Source organism: Penicillium subrubescens (genome assembly GCF_028828155.1).
Source record: "Penicillium subrubescens strain IBT 31985 chromosome Unknown utg000007l_segment0_segment0, whole genome shotgun sequence".
NCBI classification, from domain to species: Eukaryota; Fungi; Ascomycota; class Eurotiomycetes; order Eurotiales; family Aspergillaceae; genus Penicillium; species Penicillium subrubescens.
The window spans coordinates 1,958,844-1,985,862 of NW_026643157.1; the positions used below are offsets into that span (position 1 = coordinate 1,958,844).

The 27,019-nt window shown below is 50.6% G+C and overlaps 11 protein-coding genes across 11 annotated transcripts; 4 read left to right on the top strand and 7 right to left on the bottom strand.

The window, feature by feature from the left end:
* Positions 1-359: 359 nt before the first annotated feature.
* N7473_010481 (putative proline-rich, actin-associated protein Vrp1) lies at positions 360-1,740 on the bottom strand (the record flags this gene model as incomplete). Its single annotated transcript, XM_057156420.1, has 2 exons — positions 360-1,544; positions 1,624-1,740. 2 exons carry the CDS (start codon positions 1,738-1,740, stop codon positions 360-362), a joined length of 1,302 nt encoding a protein of 433 aa, XP_057005075.1.
* A 266-nt stretch (positions 1,741-2,006) lies between these two features.
* Positions 2,007-3,365, top strand: N7473_010482 (uncharacterized protein; the record flags this gene model as incomplete). Its single annotated transcript, XM_057156421.1, has 1 exon — positions 2,007-3,365. One exon carries the CDS (start codon positions 2,007-2,009, stop codon positions 3,363-3,365), a length of 1,359 nt encoding a protein of 452 aa, XP_057005076.1.
* A 245-nt stretch (positions 3,366-3,610) lies between these two features.
* N7473_010483 (60S ribosomal protein uL1) lies at positions 3,611-4,560 on the bottom strand (the record flags this gene model as incomplete). Its single annotated transcript, XM_057156422.1, has 4 exons — positions 3,611-3,873; positions 3,951-4,144; positions 4,302-4,479; positions 4,542-4,560. The coding sequence occupies 4 exons, from the start codon at positions 4,558-4,560 to the stop codon at positions 3,611-3,613; spliced, it is 654 nt and encodes a 217-aa protein (XP_057005077.1).
* Positions 4,561-4,854: 294 nt separating this feature from the next.
* Positions 4,855-5,643, bottom strand: N7473_010484 (GNAT family N-acetyltransferase; the record flags this gene model as incomplete). Its single annotated transcript, XM_057156423.1, has 1 exon — positions 4,855-5,643. One exon carries the CDS (start codon positions 5,641-5,643, stop codon positions 4,855-4,857), a length of 789 nt encoding a protein of 262 aa, XP_057005078.1.
* Positions 5,644-6,128: 485 nt separating this feature from the next.
* On the bottom strand, positions 6,129-8,362 carry N7473_010485 (uncharacterized protein; the record flags this gene model as incomplete). Its single annotated transcript, XM_057156424.1, has 6 exons — positions 6,129-7,161; positions 7,221-7,719; positions 7,774-7,867; positions 7,919-8,078; positions 8,128-8,240; positions 8,288-8,362. The coding sequence occupies 6 exons, from the start codon at positions 8,360-8,362 to the stop codon at positions 6,129-6,131; spliced, it is 1,974 nt and encodes a 657-aa protein (XP_057005079.1).
* A 1,118-nt stretch (positions 8,363-9,480) lies between these two features.
* N7473_010486 (uncharacterized protein) lies at positions 9,481-11,706 on the top strand (the record flags this gene model as incomplete). Its single annotated transcript, XM_057156425.1, has 8 exons — positions 9,481-9,729; positions 9,813-9,841; positions 9,924-9,963; positions 10,017-10,287; positions 10,338-10,451; positions 10,507-10,832; positions 10,903-11,298; positions 11,374-11,706. The coding sequence occupies 8 exons, from the start codon at positions 9,481-9,483 to the stop codon at positions 11,704-11,706; spliced, it is 1,758 nt and encodes a 585-aa protein (XP_057005080.1).
* A 1,204-nt stretch (positions 11,707-12,910) lies between these two features.
* Positions 12,911-13,765, top strand: arfA (putative ADP-ribosylation factor; the record flags this gene model as incomplete). Its single annotated transcript, XM_057156426.1, has 4 exons — positions 12,911-13,058; positions 13,177-13,421; positions 13,501-13,566; positions 13,673-13,765. The coding sequence occupies 4 exons, from the start codon at positions 12,911-12,913 to the stop codon at positions 13,763-13,765; spliced, it is 552 nt and encodes a 183-aa protein (XP_057005081.1).
* Positions 13,766-14,992: 1,227 nt separating this feature from the next.
* Positions 14,993-17,443, top strand: N7473_010488 (DUF3405 domain-containing protein; the record flags this gene model as incomplete). Its single annotated transcript, XM_057156427.1, has 1 exon — positions 14,993-17,443. One exon carries the CDS (start codon positions 14,993-14,995, stop codon positions 17,441-17,443), a length of 2,451 nt encoding a protein of 816 aa, XP_057005082.1.
* An 806-nt stretch (positions 17,444-18,249) lies between these two features.
* On the bottom strand, positions 18,250-18,942 carry N7473_010489 (uncharacterized protein; the record flags this gene model as incomplete). Its single annotated transcript, XM_057156428.1, has 1 exon — positions 18,250-18,942. The coding sequence occupies one exon, from the start codon at positions 18,940-18,942 to the stop codon at positions 18,250-18,252; it is 693 nt and encodes a 230-aa protein (XP_057005083.1).
* A 1,035-nt stretch (positions 18,943-19,977) lies between these two features.
* Positions 19,978-21,913, bottom strand: N7473_010490 (uncharacterized protein; the record flags this gene model as incomplete). The annotated part of the gene is made up of 2 exons (XM_057156429.1): positions 19,978-21,841; positions 21,903-21,913. 2 exons carry the CDS (start codon positions 21,911-21,913, stop codon positions 19,978-19,980), a joined length of 1,875 nt encoding a protein of 624 aa, XP_057005084.1.
* A 4,543-nt stretch (positions 21,914-26,456) lies between these two features.
* N7473_010491 (uncharacterized protein) lies at positions 26,457-26,786 on the bottom strand (the record flags this gene model as incomplete). The annotated part of the gene is made up of 1 exon (XM_057156430.1): positions 26,457-26,786. One exon carries the CDS (start codon positions 26,784-26,786, stop codon positions 26,457-26,459), a length of 330 nt encoding a protein of 109 aa, XP_057005085.1.
* Positions 26,787-27,019: the final 233 nt, after the last annotated feature.

Genomic DNA, 27,019 nt, shown 5'->3' on the forward strand with positions numbered 1-27,019 from the left:
AAAGCTGGAAAGTAATTGGGCTATTAAGCTTTAACGTCACAAGTAACAGAATCGTAAAACCGAAAGCTCCTGTTCAATTGTTGGTGGGTTTGATGGTGATTATCTCGGGGTCTTTGAGGTTGTTTGCACTGATTGGCATTGTAGGTCACGTGCCATAGCTAAGCTTCTCGGCCTTCGACAACGAGAACGAGAAACTATCCTTTTTTGAGATTTTGATCTGATATGGGATATCTACAAATATACTGATCAATGAATAAGATTATCTACAAAGTGACCTTGAAAGTCTTTGTTGTATCAAACAATTTATATGTATAACAACCACTATCTGTGCACGATATCGCCCGCAATGTCCCATGCACTCAGCCACTCAACGCACTCAAATCCAGAGGTACACTGCTACCTCGCCCAGCACGATACCTACGCACTCCTCCGGTAAATGGCCGAGGCTTAGGAAGTAGTCCATCACCCTGGAATTTGAACCGGGTGTCGTCTATTCGGACTGGACCGTTCGTAGACGGGGCGCGCAGACCAGGTGCGGGAGATGAGCCGCCGTTGGTAAGTGTGTATGCACTGGGATCTAGTGTCGTATGAGGTTCATGTGAGACCGGACGTGAAGGACCGGGGAATGGGCGAGAGGGAGGCTCGCTTGGTGGAGGAGCGGGAGCTGAGACTGGTGGGGGAGGTGGTGGAGGAGCTGCTGGGGCCGCAGAAGGTGGTGGAGGGGGAGGAGCGACTGGAGAACTCGTAGAGCCAAGTGCAGTGCGCGCTGCTTGGGCAGCAATTGATGCGGGAGCCCCAGATTGGGGAGGGGGAGGTCCTGGTCGGCCAGGAGCAGCTGGAGGGGGTGGTGGAGCCCTGGAAGATGTAGGCGCGGGCGGGGGAGGAGGGGGAGGAGCTGCTGGGCTAGCTGATGGAGGAGGGGGAGGGGCTCCAGAAGCCTTTCGCAATCCTGGAGGTGGTGGAGGAGCGCGAGGAGGAGGGACGTCTGGTGCCTTGGCAGGGGCTGTGGAGATTGTAGATGATGGCCTTGAGGCCGGGCGTGGAGGAGGCTTCTTGAGGTTGGCAATCAATGGATTGAGAGCAGGAGCAGGTAGCGACTCTGAAGAGGGCGGAGCTGGCGGGCGGCTTCCAGGAGGACGAGGAGCGGAAGGAGGTTTGGGAGCTGGTGCAGCTGGAGGTCGCGTGATTTCACCTTCGGACATGTAAGGTGAATCTCGGTTGGCTCCAGTGTCGACTCCGCCACGGCTGCGAAGCTTTGGCATTCCACCTGCAAAAAGACCACCTAATTGCGGTGCTGCGCCGCCAAGTCCTCCATCTGACCCAGATACTCCTTCACTGTTGCTTCGTAACCGATTGGCCGCGGAACCTGACGGGACAGGTGGTGCAAGCCCTGAAGGAGCCTTCATCCCAGGAACTGGTGGCGCACCGCCGATAGGTGGTGCAGATGAACCTCCTCCAGAGCTTGCGATTAGTGGCGCTGATCGATCATTGGTGACTGTCTTCTTCAATCGGGCGCCTTTATGGATATCCGATAGCAATGCGCCCTGCTCTCCTGTTAGCCTATTTCTCCTGTATATTCCAGCACCCCACTGATGGAGATCTCAGCTATGATCCCAAACATACCCGGCCTTTCACCTCGCCCTTTGATGGCCTAGCAGGCAGGCCTCCTGGGGGAGGTGGGGGAGGAGGGCCACCTAGGCCTCCAGGCGGCGGAGGCGGCGGCGGAGGGGGCGGAGGCATATTGGCGAAAGCGCGTAGTCAGTGAGAATGCGAGAGTCGATCTGGATGCGGTATGTAATATAGGAAGGGTATCAAGATGAACGAGGGTGGTCTCCTTGACCAGAAGGAGCGGCGTGTGTAAGGCAGAAGCAAAGACGTCAGTGCAGGGCGAGTTAACGGGCCGGGGCCAAGTCTCCGCCTTTGGAGCCTCCTATCAGAAAAAGATAGCCGCCTGCTTCCCATCGCAACATAGCCACCTTTGCCGCCTTGCGATTGCCCCAATTGCCATGAACCGGATTCCTTTGAGGGCCCATCGGGGCTCTCAGGCTCAAAGAGCTGCAATTTGCCAATTCTGTGAATTCTCAGCCTCCACCACGCGCCGTGCCCTTCCCCTCGCTTGCCTGGCCGGGAAGCCCGAAGGACGGGCTTCAAACAGCAACCTCGTGTTGCAGTCGTCGCGACCGAATGTACCACAGCAATCAACCTACACACTTTCTGCTACGCGGTATAAGTCGCACGTGGCATCTCAGAAAGCCGAGAAAGCCGTGGAAACGGACGCGAGCCCGGAGCAGCCTTCTGCCACGAATGAAGATAATGGAGCCATTGAAACGACCCACCGTTCTCTCGAGGACCTCGTCAAAATGGCCATTAGATGCCAATCAAATGCATACAGACTGCTAGGATCTGACCAAGTGCCTGAGAATCAGTCCGTGGAGAAGGTCCTTCTCCAATGTGAACAGACAGCCCGGTCACTCTCGCCATACTGGGATGTGCGCGATGACAACTCGACGACCAGTGATGGAAATGCGATCTCTTCCCTACTGGAGATGGAAGAGAAGCGGGGATCCACAACACAGCGACATGAGGTAGAGCAAGCCCTCCGCGGGCTGGCAGATCAACTCTCGGGGGTCATGACACAACTTATCATAGACGAGAAGGTCTTCATCTCTCCCACAGCGCTGGAGCGTTACGTCAGGGCCCAGTGCATCTTGAACAGGGCTGAACACCTTCCCGAGGTCTTCCATCTCTATGCCAACAAGCCTATTCCCGAGGAGAAGAGTAGCCCGCCTAAATTCCACAAGGCCAATCCAAAGGATGTCAACAGCGCTGTCTCCGCGGAGCTGGCAAACCAGGCCATTGATGTTGCTATTAAGCAAAAGAATCTCCCACTGGTACTTGCAATGATCGACAACACCTTCTGTGCACCTGCTTTCCATCGCGCAAAGGTCTTCCGCAAGGCTGCCGTCCCTCTGGCTGGTCTGGCCGCTGCCCCGGCCGCGTGTTTCACGCTGGCATCTTGGGCGTCGACGTTCCAAAACACCATGGACCCTAGCACGGCGACTGGTATTGCGTTTGCCGCATCACTAGCCTATGTTGCGGGTACTTCCTCCATTGGCATTCTGGCCATCACTACTGCCAATGACCAGATGAAGCGTGTTACCTGGTTGCCTGGTGTTCCTTTGCGGCATCGATGGCTGCGCGAGGAGGAGCGTGCTGCGCTGGATAAAGTTGCTTGTGCATGGGGATTCCAGGATCCATACATGCATGGCGAGGAGACGGGTGAGGAATGGGACAGTCTCCGCGAGTTTATTGGCATGCGGGGTATGATTTTGGATAAGACAGAGTTGATGGAAGGCATGCAGTAGATGGGGAACCTCTTTGTATTATACAATCATCTTTACAATTTTGTTACTATATAGCCTGAATACATTTAGCGTGTACTACTATATGCCTTGATACCATAAACCTTACGTGTACGGCTATATCTGTTGACTAGAAGAGGAAACTTTTGAGACCGTGAGATTCATATTTTATTTTTGGTCACTAAACTATGACACCCTCACTTCTCAAACACATACTACAGATCCAGCGCAATGAAGCGACGGAACATTTAGTAGATGCGCTTGGGGGGAGACATGGTAGCCTTGACGACAAGGCTGCCAACGTTCTGCCAGCCCTTCTTGAGGAGGGAGACGAGGTAGTTGATGGAGAGCATCAGGTTGGCGACAAGCTCATCCTGGGTCATGCCGACGTTGCCAACGGCAACACCGAGGCAGAGAACCTTCTTCAGCTGGAACTTGATGGTGGACTTGACGTCGGTGACCTTGGCGGCCATGTCCTCAGCGTGGGAGATGGGGGTGGGGAACTTGCCGGCTGTAGGAGGGGAAAATAGTTAGCGTTGGCTCTACCGGTTTTGTGCATGATCAGAGTTTTGTGTAGTTGAAACATACCCTTGGACAGACCGGGACCCAGGAGACGGGGGATCTGCTTGATGAGAGCCTCGGAAGCAAGGAAGGCATCGTACTTGCGAGCAAGCTTCTTGATGAGCTTCTTGTTCTTGTTGAGCTTCTTCAGGTCATCGGTGGACATAGCATCGATACCGTGGTGCTTGGCACGGTCGAGATCGTGCTGGTCACCGAGAATGCTGTAATTTCACCATGTCAGTCGTGAATGCCATAGATGAGGAATTTTTCCTCCATCCCTCGCTTGTCGGTCTCTTGCAGTGATCCGTCACAAAACGTCGCAGCAACAATTCGACTCGACTCGACTCGGGGCGGACGAGAGAGATTGTAATAACGCACCAGATGCTCATGCCAGGGCGGGGGACGGAAGGCAGCTTGATGGTGCCAGAGAAACGCTTGTCACGCTGGGGGTCATAGTTCTTCAGACCAATCTGCAGCTCAACGGTCTCAAGGAAGTTACGCTTCTTCTCGTTGAGAGAGTAGTTGAGCAGCTCATCGACATTCTGGCGCACTCCGGCTAAGAGGGTATTAGTGGCGAGTCTCAGGATTGAAATGCGAGGGACAAAGCGTAGAACATACCGACTGTGATCTTCGACATGATGGCGACAGTCTTCCAAAAGGTAAACTTATGGTGTGGCTCTACGCTGAAGTCTTGAAGAGAAGAAAATGTATGTCGCGAATTTCTCCGCTTGTGGGTGCAAATTGTGCGACTAGTCCTAAACGGGATTAGCCCTGCCCTCTAACGAGATGATGAATCAGCAGTCACGTGCTGTTTGTGTTGTTGCCTTAATGCCCGAGGATTACAATCTACGAAAAAGGAAAGAGGAAGTTGGAGGCACAAAGATCATATTTGCTTGTCATTGTAGTTGAATCTTCGGCCTGGATCACGCATTTAAGAAGGACTTGGCTCACGACTAGCAATATCAACTTCCATCTCCAAGCACACTACAGTCGACTTTGCTCCAAGACGGTTCTCAATTACCACTCCTTCGTCGACCACCTTGAACCCCACTCTCTCGTATAGTCGCTTTGCACCGAGATTACCAGACTCGACCTGTACGGTAATGCTGACTTTGCGCGCTCCAAGCATGCAGGCTTCCTCGGTAGCAGCTGCAAGAACCGCGTCCATTAAACGCTGACCGTGTCCTCGTCGCCGGGCTGAAGGTGAAACAAACATACCCACAACCAGGTAAACCAGGTTTGCACCGCTTAGATCACCCAGCTCAGATGTCGTCAGGGGGGTTTGATATTTCCTGTCCCTAATGAAGACTTCGTATGGCTGGCTCAACTCTGTCGCAACGCTCTCGTTTGGCCTAGAGAATACCCCTGGCCCTAGCAGTGTCACGATGCCTACCCATTCTTTTCGCAGTAGACTTTGGAGCGCATCATTGGTGCCCAGGGCATGAAAAGGGATATTATCTGTCGAGGCTTCTGGCTGGTTGTCTGGGTTTGTCACAGCGGCAAAGGTCTTGCCCACTGGGTTGTAGATCCGTGATAGCCATGTGCTGTCAGGGAACTGGGATTCATCCTCATATGTCGAGGAGAATGACTGAGGATCGACTCGGAGGCCATGAAGCCTGAGCTTTTTGTATCTGTTCACAACATTTTCTTCAAGTTGGGGGTGCAGGAATGTTTTAGGCACGAGGATAACCTCGTCTGGGTCGAGGTGAGGGGCTGTCATAGAGTGGGACCGCGGAGGAAGATGTTAAAAATGATGTCTGGGGCACTAATGCTTCAGGCGGAGGCTACTTAAGTACCAGATGATTAAACTCCGGAAAGTCATGTACAAATAGACGCTGAAAGAGTCATGACAGGGTGTGAGTCAACTGCATAGTGTGATACGACATTGGGGCGGATCTTTCCGTCTTCACGAGGGGGCGGCCTAAGCCTACTTAACAAACAGATTTACACCCCAAAGCTATGCACAGGTTCTATCCACCACCGTATCCATGTTCATATCTCCCACTGCTCTAGATTATTTTATCTCCTTGGACCCACCATCTGGGGTCCTTTCTTTAGGCTGGGACTTCTCGCACGACTTGCTATCCCCAAGTATGCTTGAACTGTCTGTTATTCAAAATAGTTTTTCCAAATATCTTTTGAACCACTATTCCTGAGCTATGTACAATTCCTCCGCTCATTTCGCCCGTAGAAGCAAGCGCCTTATCATGCAGGAAACAACGTCAAGTCAAGATTTTGCCAGTCCCAAATCTGGTCAAATTGGCCAACGTCTAAATTCGAAAAGTCGCCCACGCTGATGACCGGCGGTGTTTCCATACCTGGGACCGAAAGGTCAAGAGAGGCAGGCAAAAAGATTTCATTCGGACCCAATGAACCCTGTGATGAGGATGACGATTCTGTGGAGGTGAATCCTAGTGAAGGGAATGCATCAAGCTCTAGTTCTGGTGACGGGCCCGCACCGTTGACTTCCAGGCTGGGGAGACCGCCATTGATTCCAGTAAAAGAAGCGGTTTTCTTGGACGATGTAGACAGGCTCTTGGCAAGTCTAACGAGAACTGGATAACAGATTGCACCTGTTTTGGTGACTTGGGCAAGTTTCTGCATAAGAGAGCAGGCGAGGCTGATTTTTTGGATGATTTTTTCACGTTGTGGAAGACTGTGGTCCTTGTCATGGATCATGGCTGAGGATAGGAACGCAGCAGTATCAAAGATTAGGAATGTGACGAGGTGGAATTTGGCGTTTAGCGGGTAGACATGATCAAATAGTCGATGAGAGACATCCATCAGGTGTACGGCAATATCGACTGCAGTGCTTCGTAGTGCCCTGTCCGTCTCGGAACTATGATTGTCAAATGTCTTGGTGAGGAATGCTTTGAATGGTACTAGCATTGTCATATATCCGATCGCTTGCATTTGGTTCCGCTGTAGGGCCACGTAGATGTGTTTCTCATCCCATTGGGTATCTGGATCTGTTTCCTGATAGGCTGGTGGAAGAGTCGCAAACCACTGGTCTATATCACATTTGACGGAGTTGGCTTGAATCGGATCAACTGGTCCCTCCATGGTAGCTGCCACCCGTGAGATTATCTTGCCAAGTTCGCATTGGGAAGCTATATGAGAAAACGGGGAGGGTGGGCACGTTTTTGGGTCCTGACATTCAAGCTGCATGTTCGGAAGCTCGAATGCATAGTAACTGTGATTAATAATGAGCGGACGAGAAAGCAGCAGAGACATTTGCCTAGAAAAAGTATCAGATATCATGTGCATTTACACCAGCAGAACAAGAGATCCCCTCACCAGTCCCACACATATAAGAGACACCACATTCGACGTCTCATTTCAATATCGAATTCTGACAAGCCCGCCCGTGGAGCACACTTATGCATACCCAATTCCTGAGCCTCGTGTATTGCAGAACTCAAAGCATGCCAGGATTCGACAAATAACAATTCGGCCTTGAACCAAGCAGCCGTGAGAAAAAGTTGCTGGATTTGAGCCAGCCCTCCCTTTCCAGGGGGAATAGTGTTGCTTAATTGTTTAGCAGCGTGGTGATAAATTTCTGAAAGACTCTGCACAGATTCACCCAGGTCGGACTCGAGTTTCTGCTGGATCTCGACGCTGAGATATTGGGCTGAGCATGCGCAGACTCGGATGAGCAGACAAGTAAATTCGGGTGTGAGGGGCCTGCCCTTGGCTCTATCAGACCACCATGCTGCGTAATCTTGCGAGAAAGTGGGCGGGTATAAACAGTAGTAACTGTAATTTGTGACCTCCAGGTATCGCTCAACTAGGATGTCTGGATCGCCGTTAGAGAGGCATCAACTTCCAAGCCACGATGGCGATTACGAACCTGTGTAGGGCTTTGGAGGCAAAAGTCGCAACACATTTTTCATCTCTGAGGAGATTTCCTCGGTAGATTGGTTGGATGCTGACGTGTTGCTGGTCTTCGGAACTCAGTTATCTACTCCATATATTTCTTGAGGAGGAACACATACCGTTGGTGCCGCATTTCCAAATAGCAGATTTTGATCATCGGCTAGATACCCCAAGCCACGAAGTTCATCCTTCGCAGCAAGAGCCGGGAGATCCGTAGCTTTCAGTTCAGGCTCTTCTGCTTTGACATCAGCCTGGATATTATCATCAGTAGATAATTTTCTGCAAAAGTTGTCAGTCACGCTCCGCCAGTATCCGACGTTTTCCATACCCTGGAGACTCTGCCGAGGACTTTGATCCAACAGACGCTTGCTTTTGAGGGTATCTACATTGATGCGGGATCTTCCGCGCTTGACAATGATTGCAAGGCCATTGCCGGCTGCACTATTTGAACATCAGATAAATGTCTGAGATGATCTCGAATAACCTACCTTTTGCTTACGCCGCTGGCACTCGGTACACGAGGCTGGAGAGCGACTGGTCTTTTCCACCTTTGACCCAACCATTGTGAGATTAAACGAGTACCGAAGCTCACATTCGGGCGTGAAGGAACATCGTGGGGAAGTAGAGGCTGGAAACTCGGTAGGGATGCATCACTTATTTGTAGCCTTGATAATCAGGCCAGACGTCAACGTCACATGCCCTGCGCTAGACCCGTTACGGGTAAGCGCCAATGCCCTGTGACCTGATTGGCTGTGAGGTCAGGCAAATGTACATACTCGTACAGAAGTGGTTTGCCCGATGGTCACCAGGTTAAGTGTGACATAATTGTAGACATGTAGCTGCATGCGTCAATAGTCTTACAAAGGTTCGAGTATTCATACCTGGAGGATCTAGAATTCTTGGGTGTATTCACAGATGGCTACTCCGCTAGCGCGCGGAGAACACGATATATCGTGATCGAACTAGAACTATCGAAGTATCTCGAATCTTGGCTCTAGAGCACCTAGGTTGGATCGTGTGCTTATCTACTGCCAGAATGCCTCTTCAATTTTACAGTTCTGTTAGTTTCTGACAATATGCTTGTTTCTGTCATAACCTCATCTGACCTGCCCCCGATATGTATGTCTACGACGACCCCAGGAGAATCTCCAAAAGACCACCCTGTGACCAAGCTTCCGCTAAGCAAAAAGCACCCGACAACCCGGAATCAAGCTAAACCACGCCCAGGTTGTGCAGCATGTTCCACATGAAAACTATATTTGGAACCGGGGTCAAGTAGAGGTAGTATGAAACGGGTTGTCGCGGGGCGACCCTGCGCTGCAGCTGATGCCGGCGCTTAAGCGTGACCAGCGGCAAGATCAGCCTCAGATGACGGTCGCCCCCCTTTTGGCAAGGCGTGAATTTTCGTATTAATATCAGCCTAGTCCTGCAGCAGCTATTATTTCTGTCTCAGTTCGATCTTTTTCTTCTGCAAAACGCTGCGATAATTCCAGCTTCCCTTCCTTCTTCCCCCCTTTCCCCGCAATAATACACCAGCGCGGCGCCCCCCGCTCGATCTAGCAGCCGTGTTTACCTTTAACTACTTTAATAGCTAAACACGATCCCCCCGCGCCCGGACACGCTAACTCCGCTTATCACCAACCTAGACCAGTAGCTGCTAGGCTGATAGCTCCGAACCACCATGGCCGAAACAATCTACGAGCGCAGCGACCCACGCACTCCGGAGGAGTACTATGCCAGTCTCCAGGGCGCACAGGGCTCATTGGAGTCCAAATTCAAGAATATCGATGACAAAGTTCATTTCATGGACTATATGCAGCGGTTAAAAAACCCGTTGACGAGGAGCTTCGTGCTAGACTTTGGGAATGATGTTGCGTATTGTGCGACGGATTTGAATACGGGTGATTTTCGGGGTTTGTTGACTGGTCAGGTAGGTTGATGTTCACTCTAGAGATGGGAGTTCGGTTGATCTATGGGATGGTTGCTAATGGGAACTTTTGCAACGGTGTAAAGAGGGCAAAGTGTTTTGGGACTAGATGGATGTAAGATATGACTGACTTCTATGTTCGCTATGGGGAGGAAGGATAATGATTGGGTGGTTGAGGCTGACTCCTGCAATTGCAGTCATATTTGGAATCCGGAGCAGCAAAAGGATACTATTCAAGTGTGTCGAGTTTACCATCTTCATGGAATAATGAACACTGACAACATGCTTAGACTATCACATCCAAATACGGAGTCTCTGAACGACTACAAGGCATGATGTACACCGAGCCCTTCCATGCCCCGCCACCAGCAATCACAGCCCCAAATCCCGTGAGGAAAGTAAAGCGAGTGTCGGCCCAGACGATTGACCTTGAACTCGACGATATTGAGAACGGATCTGCCATGACGAAGAAATACCAGTCTGCCTCATTCGAGGGCCTCACATTTGGGCAAGTCACCGACCAAATTTGGCATTTCTCATCCGTGGACTACGGTCCTCGATGTAAGTAGATGATCATGACGCGAGGAAACATAGCCGCTGACGGGAAGCAGATACATGTGTCGGCTACAACACATTATTTGTAGCACCCGGTGTACCCGTGGAAAATGGCAAGGACCTACCTGAAGGCACGAGACTCTGGTCATGGCTGATCCTGTGCGATGATGGTAGGAGATTTCATCATAGGACCCAATAGCTTGAATATTTGCTGATTGATGTCAGGGACTCTTATTTCAATCCAGGAAAACCCTCTACCACAAATTCACACGTTGACCGAGGACGAGCAGGCCGCGGTGCTGGACGTCGCGAGTCGGAATATCCGATTTATCTTTTCTGGCATCTCGAAGCAGCACGCCAATAAGTCGCAAAGCGAGTCTTTGGTAACGATCCGAGTGAGAAATTTCCATGAGACTGGACCGGACCAGGTGATCATCAAGCAGGAGGATGGGCCGAGTTTGCTGTTCTACTATCTATTCGACGACTGGGTGTCGAGCTTTGGGCTGATCGCGAAGCGTCAGCACAAGTACGGGGTTTCTCTGGAAGAATTGGTAAGTATTGCAAGGCACTGGGCCAGACCCTCGGCCTAGTTTGGCCCTCAGACCGCTGACCCCAAGATAGAGAGGACAAATGCTCGAACGGCCCATGGTTGACCTCGTTGACGAACTCCACTGGTTGGGACGTCGGCTGGGCGTGCTCAAACGACTATATCAGAGCTACGAGCTCATCATGCGACGTCTACTCCAGCGACAACGGTTGTTACGCGACGAGGCTCGTTCCTCCAATCCTCCGCCTATGCCTTATGGAAACACCTTTGCAGACTCCGATTTCTCCGATCTCCGGCAAGGAAGCATCGTCAGCGAGGGTAACCGATTTGCAACGAATGATAAGCCCGTCGGGGTGGCTCTGAGCTCTGCGGCGGTGGCCCGGTTCGAGCGGTTGGTCGACCGTATCAACCTATATTGTTTGAGCGAGATTGACACCTGCCTTTTGGAAAAGGAGTCATTGACGTTTCTGGTAAGAATTGCTCTCTTCAAATGGCACCTGTCAAAGTTTGTTCTGATGCTAATGCGACCATGGCTTTTTGGTTAGAACTTCAACTTGATCGCACTCAAGGACTCCCAGGCTGTGGAGAAATTGACCCGGATCACCATCCTGCTCGCCAAAGCGACCATGCTGTTCCTGCCTGTCAGTCTCATGACGGCCTATTTCTCAACAGAACTCAAAGGTGTCAAGGGTATATACACCCAGGCAGAATACTGGGTGGCATTCACGGTGATCTTTGTGGTGACCGTTCTCGTCCTGACCATCTTCGGGTTCGCCAGCGATACCGTAGAAGGCAAGACGATTTATCGGTCGCTAGTGAAGACGTTCTTCCGACGATCACGACAAAGGATCACTGGGCGAGCAAAACGAGAGGACTGATCCAAAGGACCGGAAGTTCCCAAATGGAGAAGCGTGTGTACTCGATAGGTATAGAGTTGGGGGACGCACGCGATCGCGATGGTGTCATGACGCGGCGGTGGACTCCTCGGTCCCATGTGTGTCCCACTGTCCCACTCTCCCATTGGGGGCCCGGTGCATTGGCTTGCGGCGATTTGCAGAGCGGTGTTGGCGCGGTGCAAGGCACGAGACTGGGCCGATAAGTCGGGAATGAGCCTATCAGAAGGGAGTCAATGGGGCAAGTGAATCTGGGTCGAAGGGGGGTCGAGGCTGGAGGTCAAGAAATGAGTGGGCGAGGGTGGAGGGTCCCATAAAGAGGTGCAAAAAGACCGGGAGGGAGCCTGACTAACTCCGTATATGGAGTACGGAGAGTACAGTACTGTACTCTCGTCAACAGGCCCGGCTACGGAGAGGCGAGTCCCCTTTCGCCTCTTTCCGTATTTCACATACGGGAAACACGGTGTCCTCTTTCGAGCGCATGGTATCAAACACCTCTAACCAAGTATAGACCAGCCAAATATGGCTTTAAGTGTATAATGAATATGCCAATATGCCATCACCGTGCACGCATCTATTATATTGTTGCCTACACCTTCAAAACTTTGTAGAAACTCATATAGACCAACGTGGCAGTTATCTCGTGCCACCAGCATAAATACCATAGTTTGGAGCCCCTCAAACCTGCTCTGAAGCTCGACCAACGACAAAGTCGACAGTAAATTACCAGCCAAGACCCTTCATTACCATACCATACCCCATCCGCCGCCGTTGGTTAGGGACGGAGACTACGCCCACCGCCAACTGCCGTATTTTGGTATTCCCAATTCCAAACCAAAAAAAACACCCCCTTCCACTGTTCTTTCTGGTCAGCCTAACCTCCATCATCATCATCTTCCTTCCTCTCCTCCTCTTCTTCCTCCGATCAACCCACGCTTCTCTACATCTGTCCCTCTTTGCTGCCGGTAAGTTCTGTGCTCGTCGATCCCCCCTGCCGCATTACTCGCTGCACCCACTCCAAAAACCCACTTCCGACACCCCTGACCGCAGTCCACAACACGTTTTCCCACCACCACCACATCCATCCATCAACCACCCCCCTCTCTCCAATCTTCCCTTGTTACCCCCCCCTCCTTCATAACTAACTCTATTTTTGTGTTACTACGCCAGGCTTCGAGGCTCCTTCAATATGGGTATCACTTTCTCCAGGCTCTTTGATAGACTATGGGGTCGCAAGGAGATGCGAATCCTGATGGTCGGTCTCGACGCCGCCGGAAAGACCACCATCCTGTACAAGCTCAAGCTCGGTGAAATTGTCACCACCATCCCCACCATTGGTTAGTCCGCTCCGCCTTTTTACCTGTCGACCATCGTCGTTCCAGGAATTCGAGGCTCCGACTCGGAACGGCATTCACACGCATCCGGCGACCGAGGCTGACTTTGAGAACGTGACAGGCTTCAACGTCGAGACTGTCGAGTATAAGAACATCCAGTTCACCGTGTGGGATGTCGGCGGTCAGGACAAGATCCGTCCTCTGTGGCGCCACTACTTCCAGAACACCCAGGGTATCATCTTCGTGGTGGACAGCAACGATCGCGACCGTATTGTCGAGGCCCGCGAGGAGTTGCAGCGCATGTTGAACGAGGATGAGCTCCGTGATGCTCTGCTCCTGGTGTTCGCCAACAAGCAAGATCTGCCCGTATGTACTTGCCAAAATGGCACCTCCAGCTAACACCACAACTTGCATGAGATGGATTACTGATTGCGCCTTGTTTTAGAACGCTATGAGCCCCGCCGAGATTACCCAGCAGCTCGGCCTCCAGAGCCTGACCCGCCGTGCTTGGGTTAGTTTGATTTCCTCTCCACATTATTGCTCCTTTGATATTTCCCTTCTCCACCCCCGCTTCGTATTTGCAATCCATGTTGCTAACTCTTCTCCCCTGTTTCCAGTTCATCCAATCTACCTGCGCCACCACTGGTGATGGTCTGTACGAGGGTCTGGAGTGGCTCGCCGACACTCTCCGGAAAACCAACCGCGACTAAGCGGGTATAATATGGCGAATGATGCGAGTTTTCCAAATCCACTTTTTTCACTTGGGGACGACTGGAGGGAACGGGATGCGTGTATGTAGCAGGGCGAGAGAAATACCAACGGCAAATCTGCAAATGATGGATTGATGATGACTACGGCGGGAGTTTCTGCGCGAGGCCAAATCCCGGATGGACCAGTGAATGGAATCTCCTCGGGAAGGGGGTTTTTTTCTTCTTTCTATCGGTGCTTTGTGTGTTTGAGCTTTCCACGGCTCTCTATTTCTCTTCGCTATGCTATTAGCCTCATTTGTTTCTTTTCTTTTTCTCCTGGCGCCACGTCAAAATTGCGGTTTTCTCCTTGTTAAACCCCCTTGTGTATCACCATGTAACTTGAGTATGCGATATGCTTGGAGGAATCCAAGGAGTGGTGCTACTACTATATCAGAGTATTATGGAGTCTATTCTTTGCTCGACTCTTTCATGTAGATCGCAAGTAGTGTAGATGTCCATAGTTAGCGAGTAAAGAGAGTATGGAAGTATGAGGGGCCTCGGGTATACACTGGGATAAGGAAGTATGAGATGAAGCATACGGACTTAAAGATTCTCACTTTGAACTACTACTTTATTCGTGGACTAACACACATTTAAATACTTATACACCTTTAAACCCTACATCTCACCCTAAAGCAGATAGGAGAGAGCGATCATCGGCGGCCAAAATTAGCAGCGGACATGCGTAATCTCTTTCGCTCTTTTTGCTGGCCGGCGGGTTCTTGGCATTTCGACTCGTCCAGACTCTCGTTTGTTGTCTTCTGTTTTTTCTTTTCTTTTGGTCATTCCTACAGGTTATTATTTACTGTTCAATTACTGTTGCAGTTCAGAGGTCAATTGTAAACCTGGAGTTTTCTCCTCCTGTGTTTCAGGGTTCGTGTTTGCTGTGTTGTGTTGTGCTTCCCCTGACGCCTCGACCCCCCTCAAACTTGGAATTGCCTGGCCGACGATCTGCCAACTTCCCCGAGCCAAAACCAGCCAAACGTCCACATCGTTTCGCCATCGCGCCTTTTTCTTCAACCCTCCAACCCTCCAACCTTCCCCCCTATTACCTCAACAGTCAATTGCGCCGTATTCAACTCGGTGACTGCGTCAGTCCTGGACCGACAGATGTGCTCGCGCAATTTTTGATTGGACTAGTTCCCGTTCTCCCCACACGTCAATGTTGACGATTCGTCTGCTGGCATCATGACCGTCCAGGCCAGGAGATCCTCCGCAGCATACAGCAAACCCTCGCCGTATTCTGCGCGGACACAAGTACAAGACAGCGACGTCGAAAAACACCCTCTCAATGCCCGCCAAAATTACCACAACCACAATCACAACCACCACCATCACCTAAGCGATGGCGACGATGAGACCTCCGATTCTGGGCCCGACCACTCCTCCACATCCTACCCGCCCTTCGGCGGCGCGGGCATGCGTCGCGCAAGAGCACCCGTGGGCTTCAGAGTACCGCAGCGGATTATGCGATGGCTGTGTTTCGCGCTATTCGCCTCCCTCGTGCTCTTTATCCTCACACTCTTCCGCTTCACAATCTCCTCCTCCGTCTCGCAGGTTAACGTTGAGCTACCAAAGGTTAAACCGAACAAACCCCCACTATGGGAAAGTTTCCCGTTCCTGAAACGCTACGAGGGTGGACTCACCAGCCTGGTGAAGCGCAGCGACAATGTACCTGAATACCCCGGCGACAATGCGGACGGATTGGCGCTACCCGAGGAAGTGTCCGCCCAAGAGGACAACAATAGCTTGAAAGCGAGAGATTTGAAACCTACTATGACGAGTAGTGTGTTCAACCCATACCCGGATTACAACTCGTTGGAATACATTCAGAAGTATGGTGAAAAGCGCGAATGCTTTTTGGATCAGGACAACTCTATTCGAGTTCCCGCCGTTCAGTCATACCCCGGTATACCCAAAGGCTTCCCGGACCCGGCAATCGGCTCGAATACGATGTTGGGAATTCGCGATGATATGTGTTTCGACCGCTTCGGTCGATTGGGGCCATACGGCCTGGGATATGGAGTCAAGAAGGGCGGCAGCGGGGCTGGATTGGAAGGCCACCGCGATGGTGCTGAGCGTATTTGGGAAGATGTGCCCCCGGTGGATTTCCGCCAGGTGGATTGGGCGGGTGCGCAGCAGCGTTGTCTTGCGGCCAACCGCCATCGGTTCAACTTGACCGAGCCACGTCTGAACCGATTTGTCTCTATGCCCGTGGGTATGCCTAAGGTGGAGATTCCATCTATCGAGGACAACCGTGAGACAGAGGCTAAGATTGGGTCGGAGCGCTTGCCTCGAACTGCGATTGTCATCCGTACCTGGCATGACTTCAACTATACTCCCGAGGACATTGTTTACCTTCGATCGGTGATTTCAGAGCTTGCGCTGTCGTCTGGCGGTGAGTACACCGTGCACTTCCTCATTCACGTCAAGAACAACGATCTCCAGATCTGGGCGGACGACGAGACCTATGAGAAAGTGCTCAGCGAGGCCCTTCCCGAGGAATTCCGTGGCATGGGCACACTCTGGACGGAAGCCCAGATGTCTCTGATGTACCCCGGGCTCGAGGAAACATTCACTCGTGGATTACCCGTTCACGGCGTCTACCGCAGCACCTACATGCCGATGCAATACTTCGCCTACCAGCATCCAGAGTACGATTTCTTCTGGAACTGGGAGATGGACGCCCGCTACACGGGTCACTGGTACCACCTATTTGACAAGGTGGGCGACTGGGCGAAGCAGCAGCCTCGTAAGGGTATGTGGGAGCGTAATGCGCGTTTCTATGTTCCCTCGGTGCATGGGTCGTGGGAAGATTTCCGCCAGATGGTCCGCGTGCAGACTGAGATTGGTACCAACAGCCCCAATAACATGTGGAGTATGTACAAGGCCGGCTCTGAAGGTGGCGAGAAGAACTCGCATGGTCTACACCAGCAAGGCGACAAGGCGGTCTGGGGCCCTGAGCGGCCTGACGAGCCCGATATCTTCGAGGTTGAGGGCGAGGGCATCCCACCCACCACCGTGGAGAAGGATCAGTACCAGTGGGGTGTGGGTGAAGACGCGGATCTGATTGTTTTTAATCCGCTGTACGATCCCGAGAGCACCACCTGGCTTCTCCGTGATGATGTTACTGGCTACAGCCACGAGAACGGGTTCCCTCCGCGCCGCACGGCCATCATCACCGCCTCTCGTCTATCCCGCAAGCTTCTAACCACCATGCACCGAGAGACCAGTCTCCGCCACCACACCATGTTCTCGGAGATGTGGCCTGCCACCACGGCGCTGCACCACGGCTTTAAGGCCGTGTACGTTCCACACGCCGTCTATGTTGATCGTCGCTGGCCGACCCGCTACCTGGAATCCGTCTTTAACGCTGGACGCAACGGCGCCTCTGGTGGTGCCCGCACATCAGTCTTTGGCGACCGCGAGCACAACTTCAAGGGTACAACCTGGTTCTACTCTGCAGGCTTCTCACCTAACCTCTGGCGTCGCTGGCTTGGTCTGCGCGTTGATAATGACGGTGGTGAGCAGCAGGAGCTGGCTGGTGAGGGACGCATGTGTCTGCCCCCCATGCTCCTCCATCCCGTCAAGGATGTGCAGATGGTGATTGATGAAGGGGCTCATGCCGAGGATCGATGAAGAAACCGAACAGAAGCAGAAGCAGACACAGAGTCTGAACAGAATCAAAAACAGGTCTGTCGATCTTGCCCACCTCGGCACTTGCACAAGTGAAAAAGCGAATGAACATACACCACATGAATATACCCCACACTCCCCCCAATCCCCCGTTGCATGATTTGGGAAACACTGCTTTATCTCGCATGGTTGCGCTTTGCATCATTTTTACCACCCCCTTCTCCTGTATAATGTCTCTTCCACCACCCCGTCATATACAGCCTCCCTCCCTCCCCCCCCCCCGGCCGGGCTACCAGTTTGTCCTTTTTCTGTCTGTTTTATCTTTTCTTTTCGGCCTTTGCGGGGTAAAGAAGGCGTTTTTTGACTTGTTCGGTGCAATTGCAATGGCCTTGGAGCTGGCCCATGGCTGTCATGATGCATTTTTCCCTTTACCCCTGATGTCTCAATGTGATGTTTCCTTTTTGGTTAAGCTGTCCGTCGTTTTTCCGGTCTCGTAATTAGAGGTTTCTTAGATCCTGATATCCAAGTCCGTTGTTGCTTTTTTTCCCCTTGTTTTCATTTGTTTGAAGGGAGAGGGTTGGATTTTGTATCGGTGTATAATATGGACGGATCTTCTATGTAAACTAGTGATGGGCTCGAAGATAGGATGGAAGTAAGATGTTGGATGAGAAGGGTCATATTTTGAAACTCGATTGAAATTTCCATAATCTAGAGTACTCTACGAGCGAAACATCATAATGCAAATGCCGCTAGAACGAAGTCAATGCCCAAATAACATCCCAGTATGCAAAAAGAACACCATATCCAGCCTATTTCGGACAAACCAATGGCCTCACAAATCCCTTCCCACCACCATCACCTCCATAACCAAACCTCCTCGACACATTCGCAATCTGTCCCGGACACCCTCCCCTCTTCTTCTGCTCCCCAACCCCTTCTCCCATGCCCTTTCCCATCTCAACCCCCAAAGGCGACCTCCCCGTCTCCCGAACAACAAACTGCGCGGGCCTAAAACAAATACTACACTCATAAACCCCATTCCCGTCCATCCCAAAGCCCAGACAAGTCCGACAAACCCGATGTCCACATTTCGTCAGTAATACCTCCACGCCACCGGATTCCCCGTCCACAACGCATGTATGGCAGAAATGTGTTGGAAATGTGATGTAAGGGTTTTGCATGCGGCGTTCGATTTCGGAGGCAAGTTCTTTGCCTTTTTCGACGCGGGCACGGAGGAGGTGGATTTTTGTTTTTAGAATGGCAAGTGTGTTTGTGGAGGGTGAATGTGGTTTTTGTAGGGTTGGGACTGGCTCCAGGAGGATTACGGGTCGGAAGCGTTGGGAGACGGGGAGGTCGTGCATGGCTTGTTGTTCGAGTTGGAAGCGCCGGGTGATTTGGCGGTTTAGGAGGATGGTGAAGTAGATTTCGAGGGTTTGTAAGGCGCGGGATTCGGAGATGGAATCCAGGGTGAGAGGAGGTTGTGTTTGTTTGGTTGGAGCCATTGTAGTTCGTAGATCGAGGGCTGGATGTATAGTATAGTTCCTTCAAAAGAAGATGGGTGGTGGTATAGAAGAAGATACGTTTCGTGTACTTCGTATACTTCTTTAACCGGAGGTTTGAGTAGAACTTGGGACTTGGAACTTGAAATTTGAAGCTCGAGGCTTGAGGTCACTTAAATAGACATTCGATCAACGAGAATATCAACCAAGAACCTAGAAGAACGAAGGTTCTATCGGCATATTTTCGGCCGAAGAAGTCAATTCGGCAGAGCCGCACCTTTGCGGGTGATCTACCCCAGACGAAAATCTCCATCAAGCTGATATCAGAAAAAACAGTTCATCCAACAGGTCCAGACCGAGAAATTCTTCTATCTATCCCTATGGCAATGAGCGGAGTTCCCGAGAGCCTGAATGCAACGTTAGCATTATCTGGAACGAACTCTTGTTTTTATATGGTTTCTTCTCTACAATTGGCTCGCTCGCCATTTCCGTGATTTTCAACCTCGGTTCATCGATCAATCAACGGGAATCCGACGCCACCTGAACCGTGTTGTCCGGTCGGGGCCGACGGAAATAGCGATGAAGATTATACCGAGGCCCTAGGTACGCGACCGTTCGATTCTTTGGAGGGACCCGGGGAGAAGTCTGAATTTGAACAGGGGAATGAAGTGCGAGGTACGCAGTTATCTAAGCATTGATCAGTATCTAGACCTAGGCTGCTCTAGAATAATGATTAGATGTATGCTCATAACGTCATAGACAATTCGATCACCTATCTGTTAGTTGACATTGAGTCTAGATTGAAAATTTTTAAGGTCGGACCTTCAAGCCACCTTCCGAATGAAGTTTGGCCTCATCCCGGTACAATGGAACCGAAGCCTCATGCTACAGTAGCTGTAGTCTATATTCGAATGTATAGTTCAGGTCCCAATTCTTCTTCTGGGGAAATTTGCCGAGGCACCGGCCTGGGCAATAATGCCTGAGCATTGGCAGGTTGGTAATGTCACATTTTCAATTCGTTGTTCATAGTCTGGCCTTCTATCTTTTGTAAACAGTTCGCCAGTGATCTTGAGCTTGACTCTCGATGTTTCTGCTGCCTTCTGTGTAACTGTCTTCTAACTCAAAACACTCCCACTCGGTGATAGAGACGCCTTTGAAATGGAAGCTATATTGAATTTGTCGTGCAGTTGGTCCGTCAGTAGCGTTAGAGTGTATGCTTTTTGCATGGATCACGTATTCCCCAGCCTCTTTCCCGCGATAGAATGATGTGAGATGTAGCCTATGAGCCAGTTGATCTGTTTCTCTGTCCCCATCCGTGGTGACATGATATACTCCAATTCGAGAACTTGACTCGCCGGTACTGGCTTCCGACAGGCGAAAAACAGTCACCCCAACAGACGAGGCTTGGCTCTCTGCAGACACTGCCTCTTGACGTGTCTCCAAAACATATTCCCGGTCGTATATCGGATTTGATGAATATCGCAGGATAAACGCCACAGTCCCGGTTTCTGCTCGCTCTCCTGTGACCGATGTCCGGGTAAACGTCCATGTCCCGTGTAAAGCCCTAAACACGGCTAGAGATGCCGCTGCTTGGACTGTGGGGTGATCCTGACGCAACATAGCTCGCAAGCTATCCAATGTATGTTGTCCTTCGCCGTCTTCCTTTTCTTGGGCATATCGAGCAGGTATAACCGGTCCGCTCCGACTCTCATCATCCGATAACGGCAGCCGCTCTATTTCAAGATCCTTGGCAAACGTTTCCATCAATCCCACATAGTCACCCATGAAGAACTGACCACGGCGAGCCTCTGTACTGGGCTGTCTCAGATTCCGAAGAAGTTCCCTCTGGCTCTGGTCCTTGGTCTCGAGCTCGGTACCAACGGAGGCATCATGTTCTTTTGCCCACTCCTTACCCAGGAACTTGGCTTGCATTTCCATGACGCCCCAGTAAGGGCCGCGGTAGAACCCGACAAATCCTAGATCTGGTATTTCTGAGCGTGATGTGCCGCCTTTATCCAGTATGAGTGGTAAGAATGGGTCATCTGCGTTATACTCCAGGCTAGACCGGACGTCCTCGGGTAAGAAAGATAGTGAATCAAATGGCGTGAATCCCGTGGCCATCACGATCGAGGTCACGTTATCTAGCGTCTGAGAATCTTCAGCAGTCTTGATATTGATTGAGGCAGTTCTGGGATCAGATTGCGGATGAATCGAGGTAACTCGACCCATAACAGCTTCTATCCCTCCAGATCGGACAAACTCCGCATAGTCATTTCCTATCGCCACCCATTCCGGCTGAGAGACTGGTTTTGTCGAGGAAGACTGTTGCTGCGAATGTCCGTACTTTTCATACTCGGCACCAAGCAGTGATCTGAAATATCCGTTCGTTTTCTCAATCTTTTCGTCCGAGAGAGGACCTATGTTGTACTCTACCGGACCCGGCGGCCGACGGCTCAGGTCGTACATTGCCAAATCCAGAGGCAAGAAAGATACGGTCTCATCAGACGTCTCGCAAGGGAGATAGGTGGGTAGAGTCCAGAAGGGCCGGGAGTGTATGTGATACACCTTGTTCTTGCCGTGCGAGCTTGCAGTAGCAGGGTTTGTGGAAATCCGCGATGAAGATTCTCGCAGTGCGAGTGCAGATGCAGCTTCAACACCTGACATGCTACCGCCGATCACGACGGTGTGTCCGCGAAGGGTGATGTCTGTGTCTGCGGAGAGAGAGGCGCGGCCTTTTTCCAGGACAGAGCTATGGATGACTTGGCCCTTGAATTCCTTCAGTCCCGGAGTTTTTGGTGCATATGGACGGGCAAAGTATCCGGATGCGACAACAAGGAGGTCAAAGTCTTCAAACTCAATCTCGTTGGCTTGGTGAGCTGCCTCTTGGCTGCTGTTTTGGACGCTGATCGAGAAAAGTTAGTTCCGACAAAAATGATCAGCAAATCCATAAGCATAGTACTAACCTCCCTCTCATCCAAGATACCCTCCATCTCCAAGTATCATCTATCCCCAGCAAACGTTCCGTTTTCACGACCCGATGTCCCAATCTCAGTACATCCCTCGGGATATACAGACTACTATAAGCAGCCAAGTACTGTCCAACCTGTCGTGCCTGCGGAAACATCGGAACATCTGCACACAATAAAGCAGAGTCCCACGATAGATCGGAAAATGCCACCGTGAACCGACTGAGATTGGTCCTCATGTACGGGTCTAGTGTCGGTGGTGAATCCGTGCCATGCCGAGTGCTTCTCTCGGCTGACTGGTTGGGCCAAAGGCCTCCGATTTCATGGCGGGCATCGAAGATGACAGGTGAAAATGTTCCTCTGGGACAGTTATGTAGGAGAGTCTTTGCTGTGACGAGTCCTGATGGCCCGGCTCCTAAGTATTGCAATCCAGGTTAGCGGGGAAAGCTCAGATTTGGCTGAAATGTATGCTGGGAGTTTACCAATGATGGCGACTTTCTTTGATCGCATCTTCAATATCAAGCCCTTTCTCGCCTGAAAGTATTATGCGCGTTGAGGAAGATCGAGATGGGTTGTTTGACAGGGCTGATGTTGATAGTAGTTAATCTCTCTGCCTAACTGGGTAAGTCTTCCCCGCGGCGGGGCAGCCGCCAATGTACATGATGTTATGTACCTAACCTCGGGCACTGAAAAGATCACTTAATGCATGTTCATAGTGGAATCCACGAAAACTTAGACATCTTGGCCGCAAACGAAGCCACTTCGGGAGAAAACAGTTGAAACACAAAATAACATGCTGAGTCCGATTCAGAAGAAACTCCACCTCCCGTAATCACACAAGCCCATTCTCTCTAAGCCCGCCATCCACATATCTGGCCTGCATAACCTCAGTCTCCCCCTCTTTCCCACGGATTCTTGTAACTCGTCCAGGAATATATGATGTGTAGTTGCCCTTAGTCCGTCCAGCAAGCCAGAAGCTCCCAGAAAGAGAGCCCTGGTGCAGATGGAGAGAATGGTTCTTGGGTTCTCTGTCTCACCGTGTTGGAGTTGTCCAAAATCCTTCACGATCTGCAGAACTTCTGAGTTACTTTCAACGAGAGAGAACACAATGGGTGGTGGTCCACCAGGAACCACTAGAATGTCGAATTCATCCAGCTTAGATCGTGCAGATTTTATATAGACATCCGGAACGATTTTGACAGCGGCGCTGGTGGAAATGATGTCGAAAGAACCGATAATAGTGAGTTCGAAGGCTGGATCGGTAACTTTGTTATCCATACCATGATGGACATGGGAGAGAATTTTCAGAGGCCCGGCGAAATCTAGTACATCCACCCCGTCGAAGACGAGAAAGCCCGCACGTGAGGTCGAACGATGGGATACGATGGCTTGAACGCCAGTTGTACTGTGTATTTCACATAACAGAGAATCGAAATTGAAGAATTGATTATGATTATATAGATGCCATGGGTTGCTAAAGATTTCTGTACAGAAATTTTGATGCAAGCCCCCTGTACAGCCATACTTTACAGCTTATTTTGCCATCTGGTACAACAGTTCCGTATATCACGAGTCACTGGGAGATTCACACAATATTGGTTAAACTTTACTGTACATACTAGCTAGTCCCTGTAGGCTTGCTGTGATCTCCGAAGTTATGTGGTTGTCGGACCCACACTTCGAAGAAGAGCATTGGACTGCCGTGTATCCCCCCGTTTCAAGATTTGATTTCATTGCAGTACAGACACATTGTAGATCAGACAGTTTGCTGCTGGATGCTGCATCACTGGCGCAAGAAGTAACCACGCTGTTGGAGTAGAAATCATTGAAGCATGGCTGAGCGCAAGAGGGGATGCCTTGTTTCCAGGTCTCAAAGGAGTTGGGGCTTGTCTGCAGCAACTAGGCCAAGTATAGAAGTGGCGGTGATGGAGAGTAAGAGAAGATGCTTCTTGGATAAAAGATGAGAATATCCGGTTATGAATTGACTGTCCTTTCGAGCTTTCCGTCAGCTCTTATATGCTGAGATCGAATTTTCCTCATGAAAGTATCTCGGAGGTAATCATATTTCGTTGCTCACGGCTTTACAGTCGTAAGAACGTTGGAAATTGAGAGGCTTCTGTTCGAGTCATGGACCCTTTGCCTCTCAACATGCACCTTAATTTTAGCAGAATCAAAGCACAGTACTTAGCGCAGATATCCAGATGAGTACTATCCGGCCACTTTCGTAAATTATCATATATTTTGAACCCTTACTGCGCAAGGGTCCGCCAACCAAATGATGGAAGCAAGATTGGTCTCTTACCCTGGAGCAGTGGGAGTGGGATTCTGATAAATATCACTCCTAGATGGACTCAATGAGATTTCCATGTCTAGCTTCACAGTATGGTCTACACCCTCCAATGCTATGCTATGCAGCACCCCACTCTATAGTGCCAGAAAAATGAATTATGAATCTAACATTGACTCTTACTCCTAGTTTCTCTGGACACATCTCGAGGCGTGGAGAAATCTCATCAAAAAAATTACCATCTCTCCGCTGTCATGCAGACCTTTTGCAGAGGAGGCTGAGGGATTAAAAGGATGTTTAATATAGTTACCCTTACGAGAAAACCAAAAGTCAAGACATGAACCTAAGTACAAACAAAATATTAGATACTAGAATCTGTGGCCTGGGTAATATTTTCCTGATCAATCCTAGTCAAAGCATGCAGGACTCAAGCAGGTATACTAAGGTTCTCTCGTTCCTTCTGCCTTGTAAACCCTATGCAATTGTGGGTGTGGTTGTGAGACCGAAATGACACGCTCATTTCAACTCTGTGATGGACGCTGGTGTACTCATGATCTCTCTCTGTCTTGAAGATAAACCCTGGGTGGCCAATGCACAAGGAAGCTACCGCGACCACAATGAGCCTATATTGCGTTAGAACGGGAAAGAATCGAAAGTTTGAGTAACAACCAGGTTCACTTACACTCCCTCCAAACCAATGAATGAACTCTCATTGGAAATCAAACTACCACTGGTATAGCCCTCCTTCAGCTCATCCGTACGGAAGACACAACGGGCAAGAGTGGTCAGAACAGCGAAAAGCAGAAAGCCGAAGAACATCTTTCCGCGAGTATCAATGTTCCTGCCGCTGTTTGATGACAGATATCTGACTATGAAGTCGCTGAATATCTGTGCGAGCGGCGAAATGGATCTTCACGCCTTATTTGAGCATTAGCAGGATATAAAGCCTGGTTATATTGAGGCTCTTCCTTTCTGCTATGGCTCGAAAGGGCTGTGGACTGATTTGGTTGGGCTGTAAAGGGGTTGCTTTTCTCCTAATACTCTCATCATGTTAGCCCAATCCCTAAAGTAGACTTAGATCTCGGTATGGATTCTCACCATTTTGTAGGGTGGGGGACAAATGTCCTGAAAGTCGTTGTCTTCCTGTATGTCTTGCGTTCTTTTCTCCATGCTGTTGCACTATGGACTATGATTCTGACTCTAGTTTCGATCTTCTGTTGCTGAGGCTAATAAGCCGTGGAATAGCAAGTGCCAAAGTGTTGCCTTCAGGAAATAACCCAAGCTAGAAGAAAATGTCTTGCTGCCTGAAACTACCTGGCTTAGAGACCTTTCATTATTTTCATGTCATTTACTCCTTACGGCCGTAGTATTGGCCCTATCAAGATCATAGCCCTATCTAGGAACTCTAGCAGCACATTGTAAACCAGGTCCGACTAGTTCTCTGAGTATTGTTAAAGGTTACTAATTCCCTGATAAAATTTTGAGGGTTTCAAATACCCGATTAGCACCGCCTCCCCTTGTACTTGGCAGGCATGTCGCAAAGACCCCTGCTATTGCGGCGCGAGTAATAGACGTTAACCGGTTAGAAAGCCTTTGGTGAGGCTCAATTAATGCGGGGCAATAATCGTTGTCTTTGGACTCGAGGAATGACATCGCTACCGGTGGCATTCTAGAATGCATCATTACCTGTGTGATTTCGCTAGTCTATGGAATTAGTCGAGAAACGGACGGCGAGTATGTTTGGTGTAGTAGGATTGATAAGCTACGTTTTTCCTACTGGGGCCTGTAAGGAATGGATTTTGACATGGATACGGTTAAACTCTTCCGATTGTATTAGGTACTGAATAGATTGTGCTCCAGATCAGAGATCAAATGCTGGTACATATGTAGGTGTTTGTTTGCGACGCATTATCGACGGCAGCAGGCCGTCTTGGCATGCATAGCTGATCCAGTGCGCCTTGCGCCATGACACCAGTGCCAAGGCCTTGCCCAGCCAGGGGGGTATAGCAGACGATGGTGGCCTCCTTTTAGAAGGGGCCCATAGAATACTGTTACATCCATGATGTTTTGGCTGACCACTTGACACGAGACCCTGTGGGCTGCCCCTCGGGGCGTCCTGCACGGACAGGAATTGAGTCTGGGTGGTGCGCTTGGCTGACAGCAAGCGGGCGTGCGGGGTCACGCATCTCGAAGAGTCGAGAAAAAGCCTAGTCGAACTCTGCTCGAACTGATAGCCGAGTTGGAGTTTCCTGCAAGTGGCCCGATCAAGAAACATGTTGGAGCCATTCGACGACTTGGATATCCGGAGTTCGCTGATTGGGTCGGCAAGCCTCGTTGCATTCTTGCTCCGTAACGAAATTATCCACATTCCGGTGTGTGAGGGGAATTTTATATTGATTCTTTTTGCGCAGGAGCTCCTTCTCGGCGAAGGCGGAGGGGGAGAGCTTAGAGAGGGTGTTGCGCAGACGTCGAATCCCGCCGTTGGGAAATGAGCGGGAGACCTGGGGTGGTCCGAAAGGATTGTCGTTTCGCCATGGGATATCGGAGGCGATGGAGCGGGAGTGCTTGTTGTGTGAGGAGCGAGGACTGGCCATGATGATGAGGATGGTTGGATGTATGAGAGGAACAATTGATGCGGTCACCTTTATCCTCTTGAGGACAAAAGTGGACTGGGGGAGATGGTTGATTAAGTAGATGGGAGTAGATGAGGGTAGATGGGGGCCCGGGGCAGGTCAGTGCTGAGAATATCTCCGCTGCACGCGCGCGGATCCCAGGCTGATTGGATTGTGGTATTCGAATCAAGTGGTTTTAAGGTATCGTAGGTGGG